General features: G+C 46.4%; 2 protein-coding genes across 14 annotated transcripts in view; both read left to right on the forward strand.

Moving 5' to 3' along the window:
* Window positions 1–2,518, forward strand: part of SSBP3 (single stranded DNA binding protein 3) — a 136,157-nt gene extending 133,639 nt beyond the window's left edge. For all 12 annotated transcript variants that reach the window (XM_050963516.1, XM_050963518.1, XM_050963521.1 and 9 more), the window contains one exon: window positions 716–2,518. In XM_050963516.1, coding sequence (XP_050819473.1) covers window positions 716–745 — 30 coding nt within the window. In that variant the 3' untranslated portion in view covers window positions 746–2,518. The remainder of the gene's footprint in view (window positions 1–715) is intronic.
* LOC127055950 (NADH-cytochrome b5 reductase-like) overlaps window positions 1–21,887 on the forward strand; it is a 134,893-nt gene that overhangs the window by 84,530 nt on the left and 28,476 nt on the right. The window lies entirely within an intron of this gene.

A 21,887-nucleotide genomic window follows, 5' to 3' on the forward strand; every position in this document is an offset into this window, starting at 1 on the left:
AAAAATATGACAGCAGTAGGGTCACATAGTTGTGGAACCCAGCTCTGTGCTCAATTGGTAGGGTTTTTAATAAAGGTGTAAATAAACCGTGCTGGCCCCCTTTCTAGCCATCATGTGCGTGAAATAGTCGGGTGAAAGTGAGCTATCGTGGTGAGCTAGAGACTCTGTGAAAGCCTCCTTTATACAGCTGTGCTGCTGCTTGGAACAGCAGGGAAGCTGCAGGTCTAATCTTGGGACCCCCTGTGGATGCTCGGATGCAGTTTTTCTCAGGCTTGCAACACCCCCTGCTGTTTCCGAGCTGCCCCTGAGCAGACCCCGCTAACCATGCTCGCTTTCAGCTGTGAACAAATGTGCACTCATCTTTGAGATCTGCAGAGCATTTTCACATTGGATTTCAAGCTCGACAGATGAGAGGCTCCCCCTTTTTTTTCCTCACCATATTTAGCATTATATACATGCATGTATTTAAATTGCTTCCTACCCCATACTGTTTTGCTTATTTTCTCCCTGGAAGGACCATTATGCAGCGGATTATGTGTTGATAAATTAAGAGTCTCTAGCATATTCTATCTTTCTGATTTATTATATCCAATTATGTTGCTTTATAGTTTTCATAAGCCTGAGTCTTACTTTCATATCCCCTCTTCCCTGGCCTTGGCCGCGTTTAGTATTTCAGTCCTGTTTGCCCAGTACTCATTCTGTGTTTCTCTTTCAGTATTCCCCCAGCATGACGATGAGTGTGTGATTTCCCTCCCCCTTCCTCCTCTCCAGGATAAAGAGAGTCAGCTGCCATTTGGAGGATCTAAAAGAAATTATGCAAGAAGAAGCTAGGTGTATTGGCAGAGAGACGCGAGGGGGGCAAACCCCAGTTTTAGTTTCATGCAATAAAAAGGCTGAACTTTTTATTCCATAAAACATGAAGGACAAAACTTAAAATATTTCAAGACGTGACAAGATCCTTCTTGTGCTGAAGGATTTATATATGTACATGACTTTTTTTTTCTTTTTTTTTTTGGAAACAAATGGAAGCCTCCAGTACCCAACTCCAACCTCTTTGCTTTGTTCTTTTAAACCTGTTGTATGTTTGTGCTGTGCTACACCAGGAAGCTAGTCTAGATATGAAATCTCATGTTGTCCCTGTTGTAGTCCTATTTTTTTTAAATAAACTGGACAGTTTACAACTGGTGGTTTTTCTTTGGAAGGCCTGTTTTTGTTTTTGTTTTTCTTGTTTGCAGCACAACGCCGCCGCCTCCTCCAGAAGAGACTCCTCCACCTCATAGAAAGTTGTTAATGCAGTTGGCCCCTCATAGGATCACATCCTCAAGAATTCATTGTGATCTTACTATCTGTGACCGTGGCATGCACTGTATTAGTCTTTTTTTCCCCCTTCAGAATACAAGGAGAGTTCAATACTTCCGCCTGTGAGAATCCTTGAGCTATTTTTTTTTCCCTCCACCAAAAAAAGAGAGAGAGGGTTAATCTGACCTGGGTTTTTGTAATTGTGGTCTCAAGCTAACATCTTTTGTTGATATTTTTTGGTTTTGTATTTTTTTAAAAAAGATGTGATCTTATCAGGGTTTCGCTGTATGTGTTGTGAAACTGGATGGAGATACTTTAAAGTAATTGTTCAAATGTATACTTGCTATTCTGTAGGCTCACTCTGTAACAAAAAAATAAAAACAAAAATGAGAAAATTACCTTTCTTCTCGTGGTAGAGGTGACTACAGAAAAGTAACAAACCAACCGTGTTAAAGTGACACTCGCCAGAGTCTGGGGATCATGTACATTACACTACCCTGTAGTTGGTCTTTGTTTTATAAATCTCCACTTCTGATCCATGTATATCATATTATGTAAAATATTATCTCCCTGGATTTCCCTTTGTGCCGATTATTGAGAACATTGTATCTTGTTTCAGTGTTTTTTCTTACCTTGTAGTCTGGTTCTAAAATAAGAGGGAAAAAAAGTAATTATTATACATTGTAGTTTGTGTATGATATTTGTTGAAAATGTTTTATTAAAGGGATGTCTTTTTTTTTCCGCACCCCTTCATTGAGATGTTTTTTGGGAACATTGGCTGGTTTTTATTATTCTGACTGCAAGACATGAGATGACAAACTTTTTTTAGTGTGTAATATGAATTTTTTTAAATGTTTGCCACCTTTTTCCTAGGCATTTTAATTGTGCTTTACCTGTAGAAGGTGGGTGGGGTTGAGGGTGGGGCTGGGGGTGGAAAAAGGGTTCAGTCTCATAGTTACAGTCAGGTTAATATTTAAAAAGTAAAAAAAAAAAATCAAATGAAGATTTGTTGTATTGCTGAAACATCCGTGGTCTCCAGAATGGGTCATCTTTTTTTTTGTTTTGTTTTGTTTTTTGAAGTGAGAAATGACAGACCGGTTTTAATGTATTTTAAAATGGATAGCTAAATTATTGTCTTCATTGGTATGGGATGGTTTTTGAATGAAACGGTTCTTTTTTCCCCCTCCATGCTGTAATAAATATAAACATAAACATTTGAGTTCAGGTCTCTGCTGTTTGTTACTGGGATTTGCCATGAGAAAGCTGGGCACTTTGTTTTGTTTCTAATGACTCGAACGCTTTCTGTGCAGTTTAGGGGGAGATCAAGTGTGTCCACTGAGGATTGGCCATTTTAACCCCTTCCCCACAAGGAACTTGTATTGAGACATTCGGTTCCAGACAGAGCAGTAAGGTTAAGAAGGGGTCTCAGAGCCTATCCCCAGCTTTTATACACTGGTTTGGCAGTCGCAGAGATGCTGCTAAGGGGCTGGTGGCGAATTTTTTCAGCCCAGAGCCACAGAAGACTGAGGACAGCAGCTCTGTGCCCTTTTCCCCGCCCCATTAGGCCCTAATGTAGAGGTGTGCCTGTAGCACTGGGTTCTGGGCTACACCGCCACCTTAGAGAGGCAACTATAAATTAGAATAATGCCTTATGCCAGTGGCCATTTCAGCCCACAGAGTGCCCAGAATCTGGGCTGCACCGGGGTGGTATAAAGTCAGGCTGCACCTTCTGAGCTAGGCCTCTCAAGAGGTGCCACGTAGAAAGGGCAGGGGAAGTGGAATGAGTGACTTCCATGGTATCGATAGTTTCCTTAGGGCTGTGCCTGCTAAGGACCTGGTCTGTGGGATATCTTTGGAAGCTTGTCTCCTGCCACGCTAGGATTGGAAGCTTTAACAGTAATGTCGGATGGGGGGGTCGAAGTGAGGATTTCTTCATCTTAAAACTGAAACTTCGATGGACTGATCCATTGGAAGAACGTTACAATTCCCCATCTTCAGCCCGGCTTGTGGGGCTAGATTAAACTCATGGGGCTACTGAACAGGAAGGTAAATGTACAACGTGGTTGCCTAAAAACTTCCCAGTCTGGTGTGAGCATGCTCGCCAGGAGAGAACTGATGGGGCCTGGAGACACTTCTGTTAAAAGTGGGTGTCAGTATTTTAAAAGGACCTATGGGAGCCTCACTGGGAAAGTGAGGTTCCCTGCATGGGAGAGGCAGAAGCCCCATGACTCTGTGGGGTGAAGAGGTCCTCCCCCTCACCATCCCCATATTTGCTGGAGAAGTTGAGCCCATTAGCAGTCAGTGCAGATGGAAGCGTGAGGCGCCCATGGCTGCATGAGGAGTCGTCGTGCTGCAGCGCCACAGCCTGCTATGCCGGTTAGGAGCAATATGAGTGGAGTCCATTTAGTCTGTGGTCTGCGTGGCAATCAGAGGTGTGATTGCAGCTCAGACATACCCAGGCTAGCTTTAGTCTAAAACTAGCCATGAAGATGTGGCGGCACAGGACCCCGGCACTGGCTAGCAATGCAAGTATGTACCCAGTGTTACAGGCAGGCTTGTACAGCTTGCACTGAGGCCCACGCTGCAGCAGTTTCGCTGTGATTTTTAGCCATTTGAGCAGCCTCTGGCTGTAGGATAGACAGCCCAAACTCTGGCTTTGTGCTGGCGTGTGGGCTGAGACTTTCACCCTAGGAAAATGTGTAAAGTGTATGCCAGGTATCCATGTTCTTAAAAACATAATCAAGTTGAAAATTCCTCCATTTTCCCTTCCAGGGGCCTCCTCTTCATGCAGTTGTTTATTGGTCATCATTTGTAGAGCAGGGAGTGCTTTATACACAAACATAGACACGGTCAGTTGCAATATAGCTCCCAGGTGACATCAAATCATGCAGTGCCGGTGCTAGGCATCAGCAGACTAAGCAATTGCTGAGGGTCCCAAGCAGCTCAAGGGGGCCCCCTGTTTGCTTTTTATAAGAACTTTCCTGTTTCAGTATTGGGGAGCCTAAAATATTCCTGCTTAGGGCCCCCAATGGGCTTGCACCAGCTCTGCAAACACACACACTAAAGTGGAGAATGTAGGGAGAAAAGCTGGATTTTTTTGTGACCAGCATCTGTTGCAGGAGATGCACAAAATCCTGATTTAAGGTAAGGGAAGGAGGAAAGGATATTGGAGAGTTAAATTTACAGCTTTGTTTTTAACAAATTGTAAACATCAAGTCAGCACCTGCTGTTCTCACATGCAGCATGTGGAACACACGCGTGCGCGCACAGTGAAAGGACCTGATCTGCAGCGCCGAGCACAATGGGGTCCTGGGCTGTAATTCCCAGGTGCTATTGCAATACAAATACAAGTTCATCTTTAATGTAGCTATTCTGAAGAAAATGCTCCAGGAGAGCTGCTCTTTCAGATTTTGATGCAACTGTTCTGATTCTGAGCTAAGGCTGTTACGAACTTGTAACTACAGTAAACCCCCTGTGAGGGGTTTAAAGGACTGGCTCCTGCCAGAGCCCTTTTTGGAGTTGGGGTGAGATCTGGTACACTTGTTAGCATGCAGGCAGGGTTTTGTTTTTGTTTTTTTTCTCTGAAATGCTTTTGACCTTAAGAATAAATGTGCTTGCCTAGAAAAAGCTGTTTGGTAACTTGACTGCTGACAATGCCAGCTGTTCATAGCATTTGGAGAGAGAGCAAAGTGCAGGTGTTGGCCTGTTCCAGCAGTCTGGCTTGCTGGGGATATCGGTATAAGCAAGGAACTCTGAAGCCTGGAAAAACCCTGGTCAGGTGGAGGAGAGATGTGGGCCTCTACGCAAGACAGGTGATGGCTGAGGAGCTGGGAGCCGAGAGCCTAAAATACTGGTGCAGTTACCCTGAACTGTGACAAGGTGCATAAATGTCTTTCTGCACGACCTTCTGACCTTATGGTGGAACAACCTATAACCAGGTTTCTGATCAGTCTTCTTTTTTGTGAAGAGAAAAAACTTTACTGAGGTTCTGCACTTAACTAGTCTGAAATGTTCTGATTTCTCAATCTTTAGATAACGGAGGGCTTGTATGCTGGATAACTGCTAATCATTTGTTGTGAACCGTTTTCTGTCACTTGTCCTCTCCGTTTTCAGTAACTGACTGGCTAGGGGAAGGTAAGTTTTGACTTGAAATTTCCTGCTTTTTTCCTTTTGCTTGTGGAAAGCTTTAATATGATTTGAACTAGGATTGTAATAAATGGTCTGGAAATGCAGCTTTAATGCTGCTCTCTGGAGAGCTTTTCTTCAGAGGGAACATATTTTGTATCATGTACAAATGGAATGCTGTGGCTGTGCAAAACAACCCCTGAACCAGGAACAAGTCGCAATATTCAATGTTCTAGCTGGGTGTGTGTGTGTGGTGGGGGGTGGGGGCAGCGTTATTTTTGCATGATTTGCTTCTCAAAATGTCTTTGCATCCGTCGGAAGGGTTTCATTGCTGGTGACCCACAGACCACTCAGTGCAAGATGAGCTGTGTGAAATGGTTGAATTGTTGCACTGAAATCCCTGTGTGGTTTAGAAAACACCAAGAAAAATCCCCCTGTTTACTAAGTCCATTTAGCATAAAGGTCGACTGGCAGGGTAGTTTACCCTTGTGAAAACCAGAAAGTATTCGTGTTCCTAACAAACCTTTGATTTGTGCATTTAGGTTTGTTTCCCATCTCACCCAATGCTGCAGATTGTCTTAAATTGAGACTGCAAACACAGACTTGGTTCATTGTAAAGTTGTTCTTGGAGTGCTTGCTCATGTCGATTCCATTCTAGGTGTGTGCATGCCCACGGGTGTGGTCATCAGAGATTTTTGACTTAGTGATATCTGTAGAGTGGCAGTGGCGCCCTCGAGTGCTGCGTTCATGCGCTGGTATATCAGGTTCAGCAAGCCTTAGCCCTCTCAGTTCCTTCTTACCACCCGTGGTGGTTGGTTAGAGCGCCTTTCCTCGCATAGCAAGGGCTGGCGGTTTTTTGTCTTTACTGACTTTGAGCCTTAGGGCCTTGTAAGTAGTTGTTTATAGTAGTTAGTGTTAAATACTTAAGTGTAGTTAGAAGTTAGAGTCCCAGTGGGGACTTCTCCTCAGGCAGGGCATGCCCTGGTCTCCCAGGTTTAAGCCCTGGGTGGACTGTAACAGGCCTATGCCTGTTAGTAAGCCCCACAGCTGCCTCAAGTGCTTGGGGAAATCACACGTGAGGGATAAATGCCGTATTTGTAAAAACCTTTGGCCCCCAACTCAAAGCAGGACATTCGTTTAATGAGTGTTTCTCACAGAGTCCACCCTTTGCCTGGCTTCCTAGCCGCCCCACCAGGACTCATTGGGTGCCTTGGTGCGCAGTGTGCCCCTGTCACCAGTGCCCAAAAAGAAATAAGATACCAGGCAAGAAGAGCCATGAGGCATCGGGCAAGGGACCCACTTCGGGCTGCCCCCAGCCACTCTGGAACCATGTGTTTGTGCCTCCCTGGTCGGGGCCCTTAGCTCTTTAAAAGGTCCTCCTCTGACTCCTGGGACCTAAACCCCTGATGGCACAGATGCCTTTCCAAGCTCCCCTAGTGCTGAGAAAGCAGAAGCCTCCACCTGTGCCACTGATGCAGCATGTGCCACAGGAATCGGCAAGCCAACCACTAAGAACCCCTTGGGGCAGTGAAGACTACCAATCCCCCAAGACAAAGCGACGCTCTCCACCTCAACGCTGCAGATTGCCGGAGTCGCAGCCCAGACACTGTGGGGCACGTCCTCGGTCACCAGCACCGCAATCGCGGTCCCCGCCATCTCAACACACAGTGCGTCGAGGAAGTTGCCTGTCTCTGTACTACTGGCACCGTTTGCGCTCTCATTGGTCATGCTCTTGGTGCAGATCCTGGTTGCCTGCCCTGTGGGAGTGTTTTCAGTCATATCTCTAGTCCACCCCCACCCCCCGGCAGTAGCACCAGTGCCCTCGATACCAGCACTGTCCCCTTGCTCTGGGCACCAGTCTCCGACTCAGGCATCAACGGCCCCACTGTGGTCACCAGAAGGGGATTCCTCCAGCACAGAAGGGCAGTTCAGCCCCTCGCTTACACCCCACCGGTGAGAATGGGCACCCGAGACTGCATCTACATTGGCGCCACTTTAGCAGCACGGTCAGTGGCCTTATTGGGGCGTGTTGGACATGCTAGTCATGGCAATGCCCCCTTTGCAGCACTCGGCTGCTGCCTCAGAGCAACAGCTGGCGGCACCAGGCTCGGTGCATGAGACCCACTCGGAGATTGAAGCAGAGGAGACTGCACCCACCTCCAAGCCTCCCTTCCCCATGGTGGAAGATGCCCCGGGGCCTCCCCTGCTGGTGGTCATTGTCATTGTCCCCAGACAAGGTGGTTGTGGGACCCTCGAGGGCCAGCCTGCCAGATGATTTTAAAGAACACCAAGCCCTGCTTCAATGGGTGGCTGAGAACTTGGGCCTGGAGGTGGAGATGGCCAAACAGGCAGACACCTTGTTTAATAGCCTCTACCCTGGCCTGAGAGGACATTTCACACTACCAGTGCATGATGGAGTCCTCAACATCGTCAAGACCCTCTGGCAAACTCCTTCATCCATCCCTCCCACCTCTAAAAGGGCCAAAAAGAGATACTTTTGTCCCCGCCAAAAGGTTTGAGTATCTCTACACCCACGCTCCCCCAGGCTGGTCGTCTCTGCGGCCAATGAAAAAGATAAACATGGGCATACCAGCTCAACTCCAAAAACAGAGGCCAAAAAAAAATTTATTCAATTGCCAGCCTCCAATTCTGGGTGGCAAACCATCAGGCCCTTCTAAGGAAGATACAATTTCAACTTATGGAACTCCCTCCTTAAATTGAAGGAGTCCCTCCTGCAGGGTTTGGCCCAGAAATTCAGCAGCCTGGTGGAGGAAGGTACCATGGCGGCTAGTTGCTCCCCCCAAATGGCATGGGACGCGGCTGACTCAGTGGCTAGGGTAGTTGTGTCGACGGTAGTTACGAGGCATGGTTAAAAGACACTCATAGACTCATAGACTCTAGGACTGGAAGGGACCTCGAGAGGTCATCGAGTCCAGTCCCCTGCCCTCATGGCAGGACCAAATACTGTCTAGACCATCCCTAATAGACATTTATCTGTAGACATTCCACAACTTCCCTAGGCAATCTATTCCAGTGTTTAACTACCCTGACAGTTAGGAACTTTTTCCTAATGTCCAACCTAAATTTCCTTTGCTGCAGTTTAAGCCCATTGCTTCTTGTTCTATCATTGGAGGCTAAGGTGAACAAGTTTTCTCCCTCCTCCTGATGACACCCTTTTAGATACCTGAAAACTGCTATCATGTCCCCTCTCAGTCTTCTCTTTTCCAAACTAAACAAACCCAATTCCTTCAGCCTTCCTTCATAGGTCATGTTCTCAAGACCTTTAATCAATCTTGTTGCTCTTCTCTGGACCCTCTCCAATTTCTCCACATCTTTCTTGAAATGTGGTGCCCAGAACTGGACACAATACTCCAGTTGAGGCCTAACCAGCGCAGAGTAAAGTGGAAGAATGACTTCTCGTGTCTTGTTTACAACACACCTGTTAATGCATCCCAGAATCACGTTTGCTTTTTTTGCAACAGTATCACATTGTTGACTCATATTAAGCTTGTGGTCCACTATGACCCCTAGATCTCTTTCTGCCATATTCCTTCCTAGACAGTCTCTTCCCAATCTGTATGTGTGAAACTGATTGTTCCTTCCTAAGTGGAGCACTTTGCATTTATCTTTATTGAACTTCATCCTGTTTACCTCAGACCATTTCTCCAATTTGTCCAGATCATTTTGAATTTTGACCCTGTCCTCCAAAGCAGTTGCAATCCCTCCCAGTTTGGTATCGTCCGCAAACTTAATAAGCGTACTTTCTATGCCAACATCTAAATCGTTGATGAAGATATTGAACAGAACCGGTCTCAAAACAGACCCCTGCGGAACCCCACTTGTTATACCTTTCCAGCAGGATTGGGAGCCATTAACAACTACTCTCTGAGTACGGTTATCCAGCCAGTTATGCACCCACCTTATAGTAGCCCCATCTAAATTGTACTTTCCTAGTTTATCTATAAGAATATCATGCGAGACTGTATCAAATGCCTTACTAAAGTCTAGGTATATCACATCCACCGCTTCTCCCTTATCCACAAGGCTCGTTATCCTATCAAAGAACGCTATCAGATTAGTTTGACACGATTTGTTCTTTACAAATCCATGCTGGCTATTCCCTATCACCTTACCACCTTCCAAGTGTTTGCAGATGATTTCTTTGATTATCTGCTCCATTATCTTCCCTGGCACAGAAGTTAAACTAACTGGTCTGTAGTTTCCTGGGTTGTTTTTATTTCCCTTTTTATAGATGGGCACTATATTTGCCCCCTTCCAGTCTTCTGGAATCTCCCCCGTCTCCCATGATTTCCCAAAGATAATAGCTAGAGGCTCAGATACCTTTTCTATTAACTCCTTGAGTATTCTAGGATGCATTTCATCAGGCCCTGGTGACTTGCAGGCATCTAACTTTTCTAAGTGATTTTTTACTTGCTCTTTCCTTATTTTCTCTTCTAAACCTACCCTCTTCCCGTAAGCATTCACTATACTAGACATTCCTTCAGACTTCTCAGTGAAGACCGAAACAAAGAAGTCATTAAGCATCTCTGCCATTTCCAAGTCTCCCGTTACTGTTTCCCCCTCCTCATTGAGCAGTGGGCCTACCCTGTCCTTAGTCTTCCTCTTGCTTCTAATGTATTGATAAAAAGTCTTCTTGTTTCACTTTATTCCCATAGCTAGTTTGAGTTCATTTTGTGCCTTTGCTTTTCTAATCTTGCCTCTGCATTCCTGTGTTGTTTGCCTATATTCATCCTTCGTGATCTGACCTAGTTTCCATTTTTTATATGACGCCTTTTTATTTTGTAGGTCACGCAAGATCTCAAGGGTAAGCCAAGGTGGTCTTTTGCCACATTTTCTATCTTTCCTAACCATCGGAATAACTTGCTTTTGGGCCCTTAATAGCGTCCCTTTGAAAAACTGCCAACTTTCCTCAGTTGTTTTTCTCCTCAGTCTTAATTCCCATGGGACCTTGCCTATCAGCTCTCTGAGCTTACCAAAATCCGCCTTCCTGAAATCCATTGTCTCTATTCTGCTGTACTCCCTTCTACCCTTCCTTAGAATTGCGAATTCTATGATTTCATGATCACTTTCACCCAAGCTTCCTTCTACTTTCAAATTCTCAACAAGTTCCTCCCTATTTGTTAAAATCAAGTCTAGAACAGCTTCCCCCCTAGTAGCTTTTTCAACTTTCTGAAATAAAAAGTTGTCTGCAATGCAGTCCAGGAACTTATTGGATAGTCTGTGCCCCGCGGTGTTATTTTCCAAACATATATCTGGATAGTTGAAGTCCCCCATCGCCACCAAATCTTGGGCTTTGGATGATTTTGTTAGTTGTTTGAAAAAAGCCTCATCCACTCAAGCCACCCTTCACTCACTGGGCATGCATACGCCACAGTCTACAAGAAAGCAGTTCTGGCCACTCCCTTCTGCCAAGGCCTTTTCTGGGGTCTGCCAAGAGAAGGGACAGGGACATTAGTTTCAGCTGCCGCCACCTTCCTCCTCCTGCTTATCTGTGCAGCCCAGCCCGGCAAAGCACCCCGGGAGCCAGAAGTGCTCATTTTGTGGGTGCGGTTTGAGAGCAATGCCCCAGTCACCTCCCAGGATCCACCCTGTTCTTTCCTCAACTGTCTTCATCCATTTTGTTTAGCCTGGTCCCATATCACCTCAGACTATAGGGTGCTGGAGATAATGTCTCAAGGCTACAGCCTGCAGTTTTCGGCTGCCCCTCCCTTCCATCCCCCCCTCAATCTTGTCCCTCTTCAGGGACCCAATTCCTCATTCAAGAGGTCAAGAATCTCCTGTGCCTGGGAGCGGTAGAGGAGGTCCCTCAGGACATGACAGGAAAGGGATTCTATTCCTGTTATTTCCTAATCCTGAAAGCAAAAGGGGACTTAAGACCCTGTCATAAACATATAGCTAAGGGTAGTGCAAAATCCCTCCTTTACCTTTAAAGGTTAAGAAGCTCAAATAACCTGGTTGGCACCTGACCAAAAGGACCAATAATGGGAGAAGATACTTTCAAATCTGTAGGGTAAGGTTTTTGTTTTGTTTTCTTTGTGTGTGTTCTCTCCAGGTCAGCGAGGAACCAGGGAAGGGAAAATACATCTCCTATAGCCATACCTGAACTAAGCATCTAAGATTAAAATTTTAAGTAATAGGGAGGAAATGTGTTAGATTATCCTTTGTTTTAGCTTATGAATTCTCCCTAGGTGCTGAAAGAGGTTTATTCCTGGGGGGTGGTGTGTGTGTAACTTTAAAGTTTTTGCCTAGAGGGGAATCCTCTGTTTTGAATCGGCTTACCCTGTAAAAGTTTCTTCCATCCTGATTTTACAGAGGTGCTTCTTTTACTACTTCTTTATAATAAAGTTCTGCTTTTAAGAACCTGATTGGTTTTTAGTGTCCTAAAAACCCAAGGGCTGGTCTGTGCCCACCTTGTTAACCGATTTGGTTGCTATATTATTCTCAAACTTCCCCAGGAAAGGGGGTGAAGGGACGTAGGGGATATTTTGGGGAAACAGGAACTCCAAGGGGTTCTTTTCCTAAATCTTTGTCTAACTCACTTGGTGGTGGTAGTGATACCGTCCCAAGGACAAGGAAGAATTTGTGCCTTGGGGAAGTTTTTAACCTAAGCTGGAGATAAGCTTAGGGGGTCTTTCATGCGAGTCCCCACATCTGTACCCTAGAGTTCAGAGTGGGGAGGGAACTCTGATAGACCCATTCTGGACCTGCGACACCCCAAAACTCAGGAAGTTGACATTTCACATGGTCTCCCTGCTTATTTCCATATTCCAAGGCCAGACGTTCTCTCCTCCCCACCCCCCATTTCATATGGCCGGACGCCATTTCCAGCTCATGGTGCTGCCCGTTGGCCTCTCATCAGCCTCAAGAGTCTTCACAAAATGTATGGTGCCAGTGGTCACTTACGTGAGATATTGAGGGGTCCGGGTCTTCCTGTAACTCTGACTGGCTCATCAAGGGCAGGTCTCAGGAACAAGTGCAGAGGAACCTCGATTTGGTGCGTTCCACCTGCCACAGCCTGGGCCTGTTGATCAATGAGCAAAAATCTATCTTAAGGCCAGTCCAACTAATAGAGTTCATCGGGGTGGTTCTCAGCTCCACGCGAGCCAAAGCCTTCTTTCCATAGGCTCGTTTTCAGGCTACATCAGACCTGATTACCGCTCACCACGGTTCATATCTGCCTGTGGTTGTTGGGCCATATGGCCATGTACACATAGGTTGTCAGTCATGCCCAGCTCTATCTCCAGTCTCTGCAAGCGCGGCTGGCGTCTGTTTACATCCCCAACAGACACGAACTAGACCAGGTAGTTAGGATGCTGGATCACATCCTGTCGTCCCTGGAGTGGTGGCTGAAACCTGGGTTGATGCTGGAGGGAGTTCCCTTCGTGGCCCCGGCCCCCTTGCTGACCCTGGTCTCAGATGCTTTGGACCTGGGCTGGGGAGCCCACTTGGGCGAGCTCAGCACTCCAGGCCAGTGGCTGTGGGACAATCTGGCCTTTCATATCAATATCAGGGAGCTAAAAGCAGTTTGCCTGGCCTGCCAGGCTTTCTTGCCCCACCTAAAGGGCAATGTGGTGCAGGTCCTCGCGGACAATTCCATCATGATGTATTACCTCAACAGGCAGGCAGGGTGGAGACAGGTCAGCCCTCTGCCAAGAAGTTCTCCACCTCTGGGACTTGTGTGTGGCATACCATTCACCTGCTAGCCGCGCACCTGCCCAGGACCAGGAATGTGCTAGCAGGTTGCCTCAGCAGGACCTTTTTGTCTCGCCATGAGTGGTCGCTCCATCTGGAGGCAGCCAGTATGATCTTCTGAAAGTGGGGAACTCCCCAGGTGGATTTGTTCGTGTCCCCTCAGAACAAGAAATGCCACATGTTCTGTTTACTCCAGGGGATAGACGGATTCTCTGTCCGATGCTTTCCTGCTCCTGTGGTCGGGGGCCCTGATGTACGCTTTCCCGCCAGTGCTATTGATCCACAGAGTCCTTGTGAAGATCAAACAGGACGGCAAAGGTTATCCTGACAGCCCCTGACTAGTGGCTTTGCCAGCACTGGTTTGGCACACTGCTGGACCTTTTGCTAGCCGCCCTGCTGTCCCAGGACCACAGCAGTCTTCTGCACCTGAACCTGGAGGTGTTACACTTGTCAGCATGGCTACTGCGTGGCTGAATGCGGAAGAGTGGGAATGCTTGGCCCAGGTTCAGAAGGTCTTGCTGGGTAGCAGGCAGCCTTCCACCGGAGCGACTTACATCGCCAAGTGGAAACGGTTCATGAGCTGGGCTTTGGAATTACGTATCCGGGCCAAACAGGCCTCACTGCAGGTGATCCTGGATTATCTTCTGCACCTCAAACTTCAAGGCTTGTCCCTGTCATCGATCAGGGTCCACCTAGCCACTATTTCTGCTTTACACCCTCTGTTCTAAAGCAGGTCAGTCTTAATTCACAACACGACGGCCCAGTTCTTGGAAGATCTGGAGTATCTCTGCTCTCACATCCGGGACCCTGTCCCTCCCTGGGATTTGAATCTTGTGCTGTTGAGGCTCATGGGGTCTCCCCTCAAACCTCTGGCTTCCTGCTTCTCTCCTGGAAGGTTTCATTCCTGGTTGCGACAACGTCTACCCTCAGGGTGTCTGAGATCAGGGCACTTCAGAACCACCCTGTACGGTATTCTACAAAGATAAAGTCCAGTTGTGGCCGCACCTGGCGTTTCTGCCCAAGGTAGTTTCCCAGTTTCATACCAGCCAGGACATCTATTTACCAGTTGTCTTCCCTAAGCCCCATAAATCGGAAGAGGAATGCAGGTTGCACACCCTGGACATCAGGAGGGTGCTGGCCTTTATACTGACAGGACAAAACTGTTTCACAAGTCAACGTAGCTGTTCGTTGCAGTGGCAGGCAGGATGAAAAGTTGCCCAGTGTCTGCTCCAAGGATTTTGTCCTGGATCACAGCCTGCATCCGCTACTGCTATGAGCTGGCAAAAGTGCTTCCACTGACAATAGTCAAGGCACACTCAACTATAGCGCAAGCATCGTCAGCGGCCTTCCTGGCTCAGGTGCCGATCCAAGAGATCTGTAGAGCTGCTACCTGGTCATCTGTCCACACATTTAGGTCCCATTATGTGCTTACCCAGCAGGCCGAGATAAGACTGGCTTTGGCAGAGCAGTGCTGCATGCTGCAAGACTGAACTCCGAGCTCACCTTCATTGTTACTGCTTCTGAGTCATCTTTGAATGGAATCGACACGAGCAAGCACACGAAGGACAAAATGGCTACCTACCTTTCGTAACTGTTCTTCGAGATGTGTTGCTCACGTCCATTCCATTACCCGTCCTGCCCTGTCAGAGTTGCGGGCAAGAAGGAACTGAGAGGGCGTAGGGCCAGCAGCGCCTGATACACCGACGCATGAGCATGGCACTCAAGGGGGCCCCACAGCCAACTCTATGGATACTGTTAAAGCAAAAATCTCCAACAATCACACGGGGGGGGGGTGTGTGCACACACCTAGAATGCAGTGGACGAGCAACAGAACAGTTATGAAAAAGTAGGTAAGTTTGTTTTTTTTCCTCCTTCATCACTCTGTAGAAAATATGCATGTTCTTTACCTCGAGCAACATTACTGTCTGAATATCAGCGATCGCTGATAACACAGCAGGAGGGAATGGGGGTCAGGATGCTTCGGTTCTATTCCCAGCTCTGACAATTGTTCAGTCTGACTTTGGGCAAGTTACTTAACTTTTTGGTACTGCAGTTCCCCATCTGCAAAATGGGGGTGATTATATCCCTTTGTAAATGGCTTTGAAATCCTCTGGTGAAAGGGGTTTGTAAGGGCAAGGTGTGCTCATGCTAATTATTTAAAATGTAAGGAAGGATTGTGGTATCTTCATGTTAGAACAGATGATACCTGATGGGCGGGATGTAGAGGTCTAGCATGGCAAAGTTACTGCTTTTTCCAAGCACTCCTAATGCAATACAACTTTAGATAGTTTTATCAATTACTAATGAGAAATGAAATCCTTCTCCATCTGACTCTTAGGGCTTGTCGTCATGTGAAGGATGATGTGAATTTAAAGCAGATGAACTATTCCCAATTAACTCCGCGTGTGGACATCCATTTTCCAGAATAAGAGTGCCATCTTCCAAATTAGCTCAATCCACTTTCTGATTCTGAATAAGGCATTACTACCCTAATTCCTGAATAAGCATGTCCACTCATGGAGTTTATTCCAGAATACTGCCCTATTATTCAAAGACAGGAGTTGGAAAACCAATAGCTGTCTCTTGGGCTGAGGTTAAAACAGTTTAGCATTGTAAATTTGACTTTTAAAAGTGTATTTTAACATCACTGACCTGTATCCGTGCTCCATGAGCTCCTATGCAGGCATATACAGTAGGGAGGAGTTGCTGGGTTGCTTACTGAGTAGATAACAGGTATTTCCCACTACCCAGCAACCCATCTGCACCTACAGAGAGCAGAATCTGTTGCTATCCTGGATCTCGTTTATCCTTCGACTTGGGTATAATGTGACCTTTCAAACCTGTTTGCTAAATTTGATGTCCTGGGGGAGAGGGGGGAAAGCAGGGATTAATTTGGAATCTTCCGATGCTCTCGTTCTCTCTACTTGGCCCAACAGCTGAGAACCAGAAACCCTTACAGCAATTAGAGAGGAAAAAGTGAAGTTGTCTGTGTGGACACTCAACGATTCCACCCTTGGTGCATGTGCAAATGAGTTCAGATTCTTTTCAATACTAAAGCCCACTGGGGCCACGCCTGTGCCCTGAGTGCCCCCTCACAACCTATAGTCTATGGCCTAAAGGGTAGGGCTGTTGCAACCCCTGCAGTTCCTTACTACCCCCTTGATGGAGCTCTGTAGCATCCACATTTTCTGCTCCTAGCGAACAGTTTTCTCCTGTTGGGAAAAGATGTTTGTTCTTAAGTTTTGTGTTGATGGGCTTTCTTTGCTAGTTAAAGATAACTAATTTTAGAATGGTAGTGGTAGGTTACCATCCCTGACAAGGGATCTCTTCCCTAGTACAGACCCTCTGTACATTAGCCTAAAATGGCTGGGGTTTAAGTTCTGCCCTCCCCCTGCCCCCCCGTACTGCTACTATGCCAGTGAATAGCAGGCACTCGCGATGCATGCTCCCGTGTGCTGCTCAGTCTGCAAGTCCTTCACCAAAAGAACCCAGAAGGCAAGAGACATGAAGCTGAAGCCATCACCCTCTGTCTTGGAAAAATTCATGCAGGTCTCATCAGATCTGGGTAGGTCTTCATTCAGGGTTTGACAGCGCAGGTCCTGATGGACAACCCACAGCGCTGCACTACATCAACAGGCAAGCAGGAGCCAGGTCCTCTCTGCTCTGCCAGGAAGCTACAAGTTTCTGGGATTGGTGCATCCATCGTCATGTTACTTCGGTAGCGCTACACCTCCCTGGCTTTCTGACCATGCTCTAGGAATTACTTTGTGAAGTTCTAAGGCCTGTGTTACCCAGGAGGCCAGACTAGATGATCACAGTGGCCCTCTCTGGCCTTGAGATCTAGGAATCGAAGTGCACAACTCCTCTTGGAGAACCACAGTTGCTGTAAGGTAAGTAACCTTTCTTGTGCTGTCTCTTCACTTACAAGTATGTTTTGCTGATCCACCAAGTTCTTTTCCTGTTCGCAGCAGGTGGCAATTACTCAAGTGTTATCCTTTTCTTTGGCAAATACTTCCTTTCAGTCCTTTCCCTGTTCAAGATTAGCTGGTTGGATGTGGCCTGATTTAGTGAGTGCTCTATTTTTCTCTTTGCATTGACCAGAGCACACTAGGGAGATGGCCCTAGGGTAGCAGTGTCTTTCCTCCTCCTAGTGGGCAAGGATCAACTGCAAGAAAGTGGCCACTTGTTTGTGATCTCAACTGCTTTTTCCAACCCTGGAGAGTCTGCTGTGTTGGGTGAAGTCCTGCCCAGTTCATGCAGCACCCAACGTAACTGTTCCTGCACTGCCGTCTCTTCCTGACTATCCACATAGCCAGTCAGTGCATAGGTCCTGCTATAGGTGTAGTGGCTCTTGGAGTAAGGCCCTCTCTGGAGGAAGGAAGGCTGGCTGCAGAGCAGTTCACATTTTTTTTCCCCAGCACTTTACCATTCCACTTGTTACAGGGCATGGGGGGTATCATGGTCATGTCGTGAACCATTTGTATCAATGTTGTGGAGGTCCATGTCAGTGTCATCTCACTACCATTGTGTGCCACATGCACAGAAAAGTCAGAGCTCTGTTCCTCAACCACTCTAGACTTGGATACTGTGGTGAGGACTAAGCAGTTCCTTTTCATGGGTCCAGAATGGTGGTGGTCTGCATAAAGGCAGGTACTCCTTCCGTATGCCGTCCTCCTTTATATAAAGCTCTTGGTTTTTGTGGAAGTGCTCATTTCAGTCTTTACCTTTCCAGGCAGATGCTTCAGTCTCCTTCCTTCAGGCAGAGGGAAATTATGCAAAGCTATTGTGGGAGGACCGCTCAAGTGGGCTGGCTTCCTGGCCTGGGATGTGGGACAAATTGCCCTGAGGAGAAGGAAAACTGTTCCAAGAGGAGGTAGGAGTTTTTAAGATGGCCTGCATCACTCTAGAGCTGAAAGGGGATGGGGAGTTAACCACAGGAAGAGCTCTCCCCTTTCCATCTCACCGCTATGTATGGTATAAGGGGTGAGCTCATTCACATCAGAACCCCACTCCCATGTAACAGTTACAATGACTGTGCTCAGAGAGACTGTAAGGCGCATTGGTCTGACTCTTCTACTGCAGCCACTCTGAGATGTCGGCTGCCTCGGTTTATCACCGTGTGGCTACGGACTTGTTCAAGTTACTAAATTCAAAGCTGTTCTGTTCACTCCTCACTGAGGAGAGAGCCTTCCCAAGAATGAGGAGTCCAGTGGCACCTTAAAGCCTAACCGATTTATTTGGGCATAAGCTTTTGTGGGTTAAAAAAAAAAAACCCTTTTTTACCCACGAAAGCTTATGCCCAAATAAATCGGTTAGGCTTTAAGGTGCCACCGAACTCCTTGTTGTTTTTTGTGGATACAGACTAACACAGCTACCCCCTGATACATGTTCCCAAGAATGGTCAGATTCTGGCTGTAAAATCCGTTAGGCTAGGAGCACTCAAATATTACCCTCCCACAGCTGAACCTTCCTCCATATCTTTATCTGGCCTACGCTGTTCACAGCAGAGTCCATGGCACCTACAAGGCCCTGCTTCAAAGAGAAACCCACATGCTTTTAGCTGTCTCATCCCTTGTTCACATCTCCTTTGCTGGGTTGCTGAGGGCCTGAGAAGCCATTGAGGGTGTAAGAGCTTGAAGGAGCAAGATGGGCTCCCATCTTGGAGAAATGCTGGGTTGGGGGGGGGGGGGGGGGGGGTTATTTGTTTTGAAAGCAGTCGACAAGCCAAAGTTCAGGCTCAGCCTTCCCTTAGTCTGTGTGAGGGCCTCCCCCTGGGCTAAATGAAATCACCCAGGCTCTTTGTGAAACCCCAAGGGAGGTGTCAGATTCCTCTGGGATAATCCTCTAATCCCGGCGCAGTTTTAGTGGCCCCTTGTGAACAGCTCATTTAGACAGTTGGTTCTGTAGCTCCTTGGCTTGTGGCCCCCTCCAGCATGCAAACACTTCCCTGTGCCAGCCAATACAGCTGCCAAAATTGCAAGCCAGCCGGCTGCTGTCCAGGGGCTTCTTGCATGGCTCTGCTATTCCTACTTTCCTCTCCAGCTGCTGCTGCTGCTTTCCACACCTCATTTCTGATTCCCCAGGGAGGAAGGGGTTTAAGCATCTTCCAGGTGGTCCCCTGTTTAGCCAAAAGTCAGGGCACTGCAGGGTGTATTGTGCCACCTGGCTTCCCATCAGCCTATTATTCCCTGTTACATTCACCTTAGAAATCTCTTTTCTCATTCCCTTTGCCCTGACACTGCAGAAATGGATCAGGTATGAACGGAGCTCTGTGGATCTACCTGAAAAGGCCTCTAGCACTTGGCTGTCTCAATTCTTCAGCACCCCTTAATGATGTCCATTTTTCCTTGGCACCTCCCTGTGGCCATATATACTTCTGCATAAGTCTACTTCCCCTATAAGTGGGGAATTATTTTCAAATGTAACATCTAAATTGGGGTAATGGCTTATATGCGGATATATATGGTAACTTTGTGCCATGTCCATGGTGATGACTGATCAGTCTTTAAGGTGGGACCTAACAGGACTCTTGTGCCTTCAAAGCTTCAGTGGTTTATCAGACTTAGGAATGCATTGAGGAGGCTGTCACTGCTTGGCATAAATAGGTTCCTGTGTCCGCTAGGTCCCTAGGTGGCCCTCTTCACTGTTGTATTGGGCGCACTCATTCCGTGAGACCTGCCTTTTGGGCTCAGAAAAGGAAACTAAAATGTGGTTCTTCCTTTTACTAACCAGGAGGCTGCACTATGTCTATACATAGTTAAGCAAATATATAACTTAACAAAACATGTAAAAACTATGAATCTGAATAAATGTATGTTAAGAAATACATCATTCACCATTTTCTGTTGGCTCTATTCTTTTTACCTGTGATTTGTAGTTAAGCTCTGGATGGAAACTGGAATTAAATGAAAAATGCACAAACATTTTTAAAATTGTTTTTAGTTAAAACAATCAAATATGCTGGACACAATAAAGAGTAAGTTTCTCAAAACATGTTTTTCATTTAAAACTGATTTATTAGACCAAGGAAGAATTAACAGTACTTGGTAGATTGATCTGATTGGTGACCACAAATCATGTCCTGCAGGATTTTAAAACATTCTCACCTAGTTTTTATTTAGAGATTGGGAGAGGAAAACAAGCTTTTCTTTTTCCATTCCCAATCCGTTTCCTAACTTTGAATGAACTAGTCATTGAAATGAATTAGTTGAATAAACTGAAATGAAGAACATATTCTCTCTGTACCTGCAGAGGAGACTACTAGTGTCAAAAGCATGTTTAGCACATCAACTAATTCTGTTTCCAGGTGTGTAACCAGTGCCTTCCACCAGTTCAATGGTCTGACTTCCTTTAAAACTTTGGCAGCAAATATATAATGCTTGAATATCACTTTTATGTAACTGAAAGTGTATTAATAAATTATAGTAAATTTAGGCCTTAACCTAGATTATCATTTCAGATTTCATTTTGAATATTTTCCTTTTTAGAAAGGAAAAATACATTTATTTTAAAAATAAAGATTTTTTTAAATGTAAATTATATCATTGATATTTTTTATCCTCCTACCACACAGCTCATACAGATATGGGAGAAGGGCTGGATTTTATTCGTGCTCATGTGTCCTTGGCAGACTTCAGTTTTACTTCTGTCCTTGGTGCTAAGAGTTCAGCTTACAAATAACCCAAGACGGGCTGCTGATACGTGAGCAGAAAGGAACCCAGGTTGACTTTCATTTCCATGGCTGAGTGAGTTATGGGGAAAAAAAATATTGTGCTGCAGGTCCAACCTGCTGAAATCAGGATGATCTTTCAAGCTTTGGCATGGTGGCCATGCCTGAAGAACAAGCCCAGTAGCTCCGAGCTTTCACCACTGCCAGGAGCCCATGCATCTCCTGCATGTTAGTGTAGGGTAATGTTCTTTCTACCTGTGTGTTATACAGCCAGCACATACACACACTCAGTTCAATGGTAGATTTGTTCTGGTGGGTCGTACCCTTCCAAGTACATGTTCTACCAGGTGTGAACCCCCTTAGCTTACAAAATCAGACAAGACCACCACCCCTTACCTATGCTTCTGTTGCATTTGTATAGCAAGGTACAGAGGAAACTCTCCTGGTGGTTCTTGAGGGGTTACGTACTAACTTTGTTAAAGTGCAGGAATAAGAAACTGCCATGGTCTGCAAATAAACGGTCTCCGGGGCCCAGCCTAGGGCTAATTCTCTCCCCCATTTGTTTTCATTAACTAAACGCAAGAGGAGGGTATGTACAAGGCAGGGTTCCCATTGAGCACTATTAGCGCAGCCTGAAGAGTTTGATTTTATACCAGGCACACTTCAAGGGAACATACTGTTTAAGAAACAACTCTCCCCTTGAACAGCGTGAGGAATTCATCACAAGAAATGTTTTATCTAAGCCCTGAATACCTGTTGAAACAGTACAGACAGGAGATCAATGAGAGGGAGCAGCTTGAAAAACCTGTCACAAAACACTCTGGCTGGTCCCTGCAGGGGCCAGCCTTAGACTTGTCACAGTACTATAGAAATCTGAGGGGGAGGAGGAGGAATTTCTCTGCTCACAAGAGAGGGAAACAAGGGGGTAGCTGAGGCATGGTGAGAATAGTGATTGTACATTCATATGAGATGCTCACAAGACCTAGTCTGGTCTCCAGCATGGTGCTGGGTCTGCTCTGTATGTAGAATCTGTCCAGCTTCTACCAGTGGCCCCTGTGTAACAGTGTGTTCCTCGATGGAG

Source organism: Gopherus flavomarginatus, chromosome 7 (genome assembly GCF_025201925.1).
Source record: "Gopherus flavomarginatus isolate rGopFla2 chromosome 7, rGopFla2.mat.asm, whole genome shotgun sequence".
Taxonomy (NCBI): domain Eukaryota; kingdom Metazoa; phylum Chordata; order Testudines; family Testudinidae; genus Gopherus; species Gopherus flavomarginatus.